Source organism: Salvelinus sp. IW2-2015, unplaced genomic scaffold (assembly GCF_002910315.2).
Source record: "Salvelinus sp. IW2-2015 unplaced genomic scaffold, ASM291031v2 Un_scaffold1857, whole genome shotgun sequence".
Classification (NCBI taxonomy): Eukaryota; Metazoa; Chordata; class Actinopteri; order Salmoniformes; family Salmonidae; genus Salvelinus; species Salvelinus sp. IW2-2015.
In genome coordinates, this window is record NW_019943222.1 from 2,617 (window position 1) to 12,344 (window position 9,728).

A 9,728-nucleotide genomic window follows, 5' to 3' on the forward strand; every position below is an offset into this window, starting at 1 on the left:
GCCTCTAGTCTCTCACGTCAGAAAAGCTGCGATGGTATTTGTATTTCACAGGATCCCAGTGGAATCAGAGATGTCAGTGCCTCTAGTCTCTCACGTCAGAAAAGCTGCGATGGTRTTTGTATTTCACAGGATCCCAGTGGAATCAGAGATGTCAGTGCCTCTAGTCTCTCASGTCAGAAAAGCTGCGATGGTRTTTGTATTTCACAGGATCMCAGTGGAATCAGAGATGTCAGTGCCTCTAGTCTCTCACGTCAGAAAAGCTGCGATGGTATTTGTATTTCACAGGATCACAGTGGAATCAGAGATGTCAGTGCCTCTAGTCTCTCACGTCAGAAAAGCTGCAGAAGAATGATGAATAAATGGATGAATGATGAATAAATGTATGAATGGAACAATGACAGTAGAAAATAAGGAAGGTTTTAGATATGAGTAAAAATCCCATATAAGGAAACAACATTATCTTTTGACAAAGAAGGAAGCCATTTTGTTGTGGTTGTGGTCTGTGAAATGGCATGAGAACGGATTTACAGAAGAACAGGGTTTACAAAGACAAAGGTTATGTAGAAAAGCCTTAACTGATTTTCTTTGTGGTTGGCGGCGCACAAACCAAGTTTCCCACAGCAACGTGTGGTGACATGCGTTAATGTGGGGTGTTCCATGTCATTATGTATCAGAGGCTGTGTGTGGACACACGTGTTTGTGTGTGTGTGCGTGTGTCCATGTGTGTGTGTGTGTGTGTGTTTGTGTGTCCATGTGTGCGTGTTTATAAGTGTGTGTGTGTGTGCCTGCGTGTGTCTACGAGTGAGTAGTACCGGTCCCGAGGGAAGAGAGGAGGCCAAGGCACCATTGACCAGCACGTGAGACAGCAAACATCATTATCCAATTACATCAAGAATTACCTGCTAACAGAGACTCACCTGGGAAACGCAACTCATTAGCTTATGAATTACAGGCCTAATTATCACTCGCATGTGAAAAGCCACTTTGGTCTCAATGGACATGGCTGACTGGCCACCCAGGCACTAAGGTGTGACATTCCTACATCATTTTAAGGCCTTTGAATTGGATTGTCTCCAGTCCCCATTGGACAGGCCAATCCACACACCTAGGTTGAGAAGAGCCAGTAAGGGCCATGRCCTGCTGTGTCTCAGCAGCAACTGATCAGCTTGGACATAACACCAGCAATTAAACATGTCTGGGCTGGTGTAGCTCAATGGAGGAGATGACTGGCTTTGAGTTAATTTAATCTGTGTGTGTGTGTGCGTGTGTGTATTCATATTCTGTAAACTATGTGCAATATCCACCTGACATGTTTTCTGCAACTGCGCCCTGCCCTCTAGGCATCATCAAACAAGCTTTATCTGTGATCTCAGAGGGTCGCCCAATCACAGCGGGTTTTCACTGACCCAGAACAACCTGAGATCAGCTGCTGTGTGTTGGATGTGTGGTGAGATTAAAAACGTATCGATCTGACCGATTCCGTTCCCTCATTCGTTCTGCCCCGAGGTGACGAGGTCACAGAGGTCTAATCAGCAGCACCCATACCGTACGGCCATTGATTACACAGTGGTAATCACACCTACGTAGACAGACAGAGAGAGAGAGAAAGAGAGACATATATAGACATAATATGACATTTGTCTTTATTCTTTTGGAACTTGTGTGACCATTTCACTTGCTTTGGCATTGTAAACATATGTTTCCCTTGCCAATAAAGCCCTTTGAACTGAATTGAGAGAGAGAGAGCGAGACAGAGAGCGAGAGAGAGAGACAAAAAGAGAGAGAGCTTTATATAGTAAATGACCTTCTGGAGTTTCCCTAACAGAAGTAACCCTGGGTAATGCCTGACAGGCAATACTATGACATAACTGACTGCTCCCTGATGTAGTGCACTCACTCACTCACTCACTCACTCACTCACTCACTCACTCACTCACTCACTCACTCACTCACTCACTCACCTCACTCACCTCACTCACTCACACCCAGACACACACACACACACACACACACAGCTATGTGCCAACCCTTCTGGTTCTGTTGTGATCTCTCTGTGCTCCATGACCCCCAGCAGTCACCTGTGATGACTCAACCAATAACACGCTGGTTCCAGTCAGCTCAATCACAGTCACCTGTGATGACTCAACCAATAGCACGCTGGTTCCAGTCAGCTCAATCACAGTCACCTGTGATGACTCGACCAATAGCACGCTGGTTCCAGTCAGCTTAATGGTAACATGTCACAGAAACCCAACAGAGAGGTGAGCCAAACGTTAAGACTTCCCCAGCCCCATAGGTAACACCAGGTCAGAACTAAAATAACTTGCACAGAGGGATAAATAAAGGGGTTGTATTGTATAACATATTCTCAAATGATAGATGAGGCTGGAAAACAATCAATAGTCTCACATTGGTTTCACATTATTATGATGCAGTGCTGCTATGTTTCGTGACATGGTTGTCCGCTGGACTGTACTGTCCGTGGCAGAATGTCTCATGTGGGTGGGTGTGAGACTGTGCCTGTCGGAAGATGGTGTGAATAAGTAACTCACTAATGACAACATTCTCCGATACATATTATATTTAAGGGAACAGTAATTTAGTCCCAGGCGAAGCCATAGTCCCTGGTTATTTTTTATATCCACTGTAGGGCCCAGGCTATATCACCTGAAAGCAATGGATGGTTGAAAGAAATATGTCAGAGCCTACCAGAGAACCAACTCAGCGTTGTTTATTCGCTAAGAAATAAATCAAGGTTAAGCAGACATCTATGTCTGATTGAGGTGTGCAACCTAGGCCGAAAAATGCAATGAGTCAAACATTCTKACTCGAATTTTATTCATGCACGCATGCCAAAGGTGTGGCAGTTTCCTGTGGCCTACTCATGCTTTTTGACAGCGGCCAGGGTGTGTGTCTGCGCCTTTAAGAAAACAGAGCGCAAACTCTTCAGCTTGTGACGTGAACACGTTGGCTACGTACTGTGGGCAGGAAGAGAGCGCGCGGTGGCCACTCCACGAACACAGACATTGCACAAGGTTCAAAAAGCGGTGGAGCTCAACATGTCACATTTCTAATGCTGGGTCACGGTCGGAACCCACCCTACTCTCACACTGAACTTGCGGATTTGGGCTAAAAACTACGTCCAGAGGCACAACGGCGTCGCTACCTTCGGTTTGAAATACAGCAGGGCTGCTAGCGGACGGGGAGCGCTTTCGAGAGGAATCAGAGACGAGAGGGGACTGTTTTCAGAACCATGAGAGAATACAAAGTAGTGGTGCTCGGATCCGGCGGAGTTGGCAAATCCGCATTGACTGTGCAGTTCGTAACTGGATCCTTTATAGAGAAATATGATCCCACGATAGAGGATTTCTACCGAAAGGAGATCGAGGTGGACTCATCTCCTTCCGTTCTGGAGATTCTGGACACAGCGGGGACCGAGCAGTTTGCCTCCATGCGAGACCTGTACATCAAAAACGGGCAGGGCTTCATCCTAGTCTACAGCTTGGTCAACCAACAAAGCTTCCAAGACATCAAACCAATGAGGGATCAGATCATCCGAGTGAAACGGAACGAGAGGGTGCCGATGATTCTGGTCGGGAATAAAGTGGACCTGGAGGGCGAGAGGGAGGTCTCATCCGGGGAGGGGAAAGCGCTGGCGGATGAGTGGAATTGCCCGTTTATGGAAACTTCAGCCAAAAATAAAGGCTCGGTGGACGAACTGTTTGCAGAGATTGTCAGACAGATGAACTATGCTTCAGCACCAGGTGGAGACGACCAGTGCTGCGCGTCCTGTGTTATTATTTAAAAGGAGAATCTGAGTGGAGAGAAAAAAATCGCATTTTTTAAGTTTGCAAATGGTGAGTTAGCCATTCCTAATATTAATGTAAAGTTAAACCAACAAGAATCGAGAACTAACAAGTTTAGCTTGAAGACAAAAACAGACAATACTTTGGTGTTAACATTTTGAACAATACTTTGTTGTTAACTGTCATTAGTATTGGAAAGTGTCGTACTACTTACTATGTGTTACASACGCTTAGAAAATACAGAAATCTCATCGATACCATTGTTTACATGGCAGAATACTTGAATGTTCTGGGAAAATAGTTACAATTTCAAACTGGCACTTGCATCCTTGGAAAACAGTTTGCCCGGTGCAATGTTGAGATGTTCTCTGAATCGTTCAACGCAAACGGACGTTCTATTTCACCATATATATTTTTTGTGTTTGGAGGTTGCAGGGAGGCTATACTGTTGAGTTCTTCTTCGTGGCTCACCCTGGTCTTGGACAGAATGAGGGGAGGAATTCCACAGGGGAGGAGGGGAGTGGCCAAGCAGGGAGGGCGGGGCCACTCTTCAGGAATTCCGCTCGGCCGGAGTATCTTTGCAGCAACTCAATGTACACCATTGATGTCAACATAAATGTCAGATACAGAGATCAGCTGAGTTAGAAACCCCGGTCTCTTGCACACTCAACTGTAACACATCCCCAACGGCAAAGACTTTGAGACTGGGACCTGAAACGCTATGGATATTTCTTTTATGAAAAGTGGAGATGACTAGAAATGTATATTTTATTAATTGCTGCACACTTGTTGTTTTTTGGGGGAGTTGAGTGTTCGGTGACATTTCTCCCACCCTCATGGAGTCATGTTCTGTGGCCACCACACACAAAGTTGATATTTTTCAAAGTCAATGATGTTAGAATTGGACAGCATTTTTGTGGAGTGTTATGACGAGTGTCACCCACTTTTCTCCCTCTCTCCTTCAACGTGTGCGAGGACCTTACTTTAGTGACGGACGGACGGCGACCCGACCACCCTTGCATCGAGTGCCTTTCCAAAACAAATCAGCTGTTCAAATTCAGTGCCAACCAGAGTGTCCACAAGAATCCCACATGGCAATCCACAAAGTTCTTAACTGTTGCTCTGGATAATCTCTTGGGGGTGGGAGAAGAAGAAACAATGAAACAAAAAGCCTTTTGATAAAGGAATGGTGGTTGTCTTTTTTTTTTGGCCTTATTGAAAACTATGTTTTTTTTTGCAATTTCTCTCATGGGTTTGGCCAAATGTAAAATGAAATACACAGGTACTGGAACCACTTGACTTAACCACACCAAACGCTTCTTCCAGACCACTTAAATCAAATGAATTCTATGTTTGTTTTTAAAAGAAAATGTGATGTACCATTGAAAAATCTAACCCGATTGTAAGTTTCATTTCAGACCAGCCTTTTAACAGCTGTCTGTTTTGTTTTCAAAATACTTTTAATACAAATTGCATTTTTTAAGACACATTCTTGTTTTCTCTCTTTGTGCGTGTTGTTTCAGTTCTCTATCAGGTAAATCAAATCCACTATTGAGCAGACTGCTCTCTCTAGGTTACCAGTGGGGCAGACTGCTCTCTCTAGGTTACCAGTGGTGCAGACTGCTCTCTCTAGGTTACCAGTGGGAAAGCAGATTGACGTCTACGGTATACCAGTGGGGCACTGCTGCTCTCTCCGGTACCAGTGGCAAGACTGCTCTCTCTAGGTTACCAGTGTGGCAGACTGCTCCTCTAGGTACCAGTGGGCAGACTGCTCGCTCTTAGGTTACCGGTGGTGCAGACTGCTCGCTCTAGGTTACAGTGGGCAGATCCTGCTCGCCTAGGTTAACCAGTGGTGCAGACTGCTCTCTCAGGTTACCAGTGGGGCAGACTGCTCTCCTAGGTTACCAGTGGGGCAGACTGCTCTCTTAGGTTAACCAGTGGTGCAGACTGCTCTCTCTAGGTTACCAGTGGGGCAGACTGCTCGCCTCAGGTTACCCGTGTGCAGACTGCTCCTCTAGGTTACCAGTGGTCGCAGACTGCTCTCTCTAGGTTACCAGTGGGGCAGACTGCTCGCTCTAGGTTACAGTGGTGCAGACTGCTCTCTAGGTTACCAGTGGGGCAGACTGCTCGCTCTAGGTTACCAGTGGTGCAGACTGCTCGCTCTAGGTTACCAGTGGGGCAGACTGCTCGCTCTAGGTTACCAGTGGTGCGACTGCTCTCTCTAGGTTACCAGTGGGGCAGACTGCCTCTCTAGGTTACCAGTGGGGCAGACTGCTCTCGCTCTTAGGTTACCAGTGGGGCAGACTGCTCTCTCTAGTTACCAGTGGGCAGACTGCTCTCTCTAGGTTACCAGTGGTGCAGACTGCTCTCTCTAGGTTACCAGTGGCAGACTGCTCTCTCTAGGTACCAGTGGGGCAGACTGCTCTCTCTAGGTTACCAGTGGGGCAGACTGCTCTCTCTAGGTTACCAGTGGGCAGACTGCTCTCTCTAGTTTACAAGTGGGGCAGACTGCTCTCCTCTAGGTTACCAGTGGGGGGCAGTCTGCCTCTCTCTAGGTTACATGGGGCAGTCTGCGCTCTCTAGGTTACCAGTGGGGCAGTCTGCGCTCTCTAGGTTACCAGTGGGGCAGACTGCTTCTCTCTAGGTTACCAGTGGGGCAGACTGCTCTCTCTAGGTTACCAGTGGGGCAGCTGCTCTCTCTAGGTTACAGTGGGCAGACTGCTCTCTCTAGGTTCCAGTGGGCAGATGCGCTCTCTAGGTACCAGTGGGCAGAAGCGCTCCTCTAGGTTACCAGTGGGGCAGACGCGCCTCTTCTAGTTACCAGTGGGCAGACTGCGCTCTCTAGGTTACCAGTGGGGCAGACTGCTTCTAGTTACAGTGGGCAGACTGCTCTCTCAGGTTACCAGTGGGCAGACTGCTCTCTCTAGGTTACCAGTGGGCAGACTGCGCTCTCTAGGTTACCAGTGGGGCAGACTGCCTCTCTAGGTTACCATGGGGCAGACTGCTCTCTCTAGGTTACCAGTGGGCAGTCTGCTCTCTCTAGGTTACCAGTGGGGCGACTGCTCTCTCTAGGTTACCAGTGGGGCAGTCTGCGCTCTCTAGGTTAGCAGTGGGGCAGACTGCGCTCTCTAGGTTAGCAGTGGGGCAGACTGCGCTCTCTAAGTTAGCAGTGGGGCAGACTGCTTCTCTCTAGGTTAGCAGTGGGGCAGTCTGCGCCTCTCTAGGTTACCAGTGGGGCAGACTGCTCCTCTAGGTTACCAGTGGGGCAGACTGCTTCTCTCGGTTACAGTGCGGGCAGTCTGCTCTCTCTAGGTTACCAGTGGGGCAGACTGCTCGCTCTAGGTTACCAGTGGTGCAGACTGCTCGCTCTAGGTTACCAGTGGGGCAGACGGCTCGCTCTAGTTACCAGTGGTGCAGACTGCTCTCTCTAGGTTACCAGTGGGGGCAGACTGCTCTCTCTAGGTTACCAGTGGGCAGACTGCTCTCTGGTTACCAGTGGCGAGACTGCTCTCTCTAGAGTTACCGTGGGCAGACTGCTCCTCTAGACCAGTGGTGCAGACTGCTCTCTCAGGTTACCAGTGGGCAGACTGCTCTCTCTAGGTTACCAGTGGTGCAGACTGCTCGCTCTAGGTTACCAGTTGGTGCAACCTGCTCGCTCTAGGTACCAGTGGGGCAGACTGCTCGCTCTAGTTACAGGGTGCAGATGCTCGCTCTAGGTTACCAGTGGGGCAGACTGCTCGCTCTAGGTTACCAGTGGTGCAGACTGCTCTCTCTAGGTTTACAGTGGGGCAGACTGCTCTCTCTAGGTTACCAGTGGTGCAGACTGCTCTCTAGGTTACCAGTGGGAAGACTGCTCTCTCTAGGTTACACCGTTGTGGCAGATGCTCTCCTAGGTACCAGTGGTGCAGACTGCTCTCTCTAGGTTACCAGTGTGCAGACTGCTCTCTCAGTTACAGTGGGGAGACTGGCTCTCTAGGTTACCAGTGGGGCAGACTGCTCTCTCTAGTTACAGTGGGCAGACTGCTCTCTCTACTGTTACCAGTGGGGCAGACTGCTCTCTCTAGGTTACCAGTGGGGCAGTCTGCTCCTCTAGTTACATGGCTTCAGTACGGTGCAGTCCTCTCTAGGTTACAGATGGGGCAGACTGCTCTCTAGTTACCAGTGGGCGCAGGCTGCTCTCTCTAGGTTACCAGTGGGCAGACTGCTCTCTCTAGGTTACCAGGGGGGCAGACTGCTCTCTCTAGGTTACCAGTGGTGCAGACTGCGCTCTAGGTTACCAGTGGGGCAGAAGCGCTCTCTAGGTTACCAGTGGGGCAGATCTGCGCTCTCTAGGTTACCAGTGGGGCAGACTGCGCTCTCTAGGTTACCAGTGGGCAGACTGCTGCTCTCTAGGTTACAGTGGGGCAGACTGCTCTCTCTAGGTACCAGCCAGTGGGGCAGAGCGCTCTTTAGTTACCAGTGGGCAGACTGCTCTCTCTAGGTTACCAGTGGGGCACTGTTCTCCTCTAGGTTACCAGTGGGGCAGTCTGCTCCTCTCTAAGGGTTACCAACATGGGCAGACGTGCTCCTCTCTAGTACAGTGGGGCAGACTCTGCGCTCTCTAGGTTACAGTGGGCGCACTGCCTCTCTAGTTAGCAGTGGGGCAGACTGCGTCTCTCTAACAGTTAGCAGTGGGGCAGACTGCTCTCTCTAGGTAGCAGTGGGGCAGTCTGCGCTCTCTAGGTTACCAGTGGGCAGACTGCTCCCTCTAGGTTACCAGTGGGGCAGACTGCTCTCTCTAGGTTACCAGTGGGGCAGTCTGCTCTCCTAGGTTACCAGTGGGCAGACTGCTCTCTAGGTTACCATGGGCAGACTGCTCTCTCTAGGTTACCAGTGTGGGCAGTCTGCTCTCTCTAGTTACCAGTGGGCAGACTGCCTCTCTAGTTACCAGTGGGCAGTCTCTCTCTCTAGGTTACCAGTGGGGCAGACTGCTCTCTCTAGGTTACAGTGGGGATCTGCTCTCTCTAGGTTACCAGTGGGCAGACTGCTCTCTCTAGGTACCAGTGGGCAGACTGCTCTCTCTAGGTTACCAGTGGGCAGACTGTCTCTCTAGGTTACCAGTGGGGCAGACTGCTCTCTCTAGTTACCAGTGGGCAGACTGCGTCTCTAGGTTACCAGTGGGGCAGACTGCTCTCTCTAGTTACCAGTGGGCAGACTGCTCTCTCTAGGTTACCAGTGGGGCAGTCTGCTCTCTCTAGGTTACCAGTGGGCAGTCTGCTCTCTCTAGTTCCAGTGGGCAGACTGCTCTCTCTAGGTTACCAGTGGGGCAGACTGCTCTCTCTAGGTTACCAGTGGGCAGACTGCTCTCTCTAGGTAGTGGGACCAGTCTGCTCTCTAGGTACCAGTGGGGCAGTCTGCTCTCTCTAGGTTACAGTGGGATGGTCTGCCTCTCTAGGTACCAGTGGTGCAGACTGCGTCTCTAGTTACCAGTGGGGCAGACTGCTCTCTCTAGGTTACCAGTGGGGCAGACTGCTCTCTCTAGGTTACCAGTGGGGCAGTCTGCTTCTCTCTAGTTACCAGTGGGGCAGACTGCTCTCTCTAGGTTTCCAGTGTCCAGTTGGAGGGAGTTCCAGTGCCTCCCAGCCTAGTGTGTGGGTGTCACTATGCAGTGAAGGTGGGAATAATGGAGTTTTGTTGGACAGTGAGGCTGAGCTAGAGGGGTGTTTACCAACAGGGATTATCCTACCTTGATCGGGCCGACTGCAGCACGGTGTGATCTGGATCAAGGGAAACAACAAGAAGATTGGTCGTGTGTGTACATATTTGTGTGTGTGTGTGTGCATGCACCTCCTGATACGAGTCTGTGTGTATAACTATGTGTGTGTAAACCTTTTCAGTATWGGTCTGTATGTCGCCTAGTTGTTGAGACAGACGTTGTCATTT

At 49.7% G+C, this 9,728-nt stretch overlaps 1 protein-coding gene across 2 annotated transcripts; it reads left to right on the forward strand.

The window, feature by feature from the left end:
- The first annotated feature begins 3,014 nt into the window (after positions 1-3,014).
- On the forward strand, positions 3,015-4,755 carry LOC112072216 (ras-related protein Rap-2b). 2 transcript variants are annotated; one of them, XM_024139628.2, is made up of 2 exons: positions 3,015-3,857; positions 4,235-4,755. In XM_024139628.2, the coding sequence occupies exon 1, from the start codon at positions 3,254-3,256 to the stop codon at positions 3,803-3,805; it is 552 nt and encodes a 183-aa protein (XP_023995396.1). In that variant the 5' UTR covers positions 3,015-3,253; the 3' UTR covers positions 3,806-3,857; positions 4,235-4,755. The 2 variants fall into 2 exon arrangements, with proteins under 2 accessions (XP_023995396.1, XP_023995397.1); XM_024139629.2 differs by having other exon boundaries at positions 4,242-4,755.
- The last annotated feature ends 4,973 nt before the right edge of the window (positions 4,756-9,728 follow it).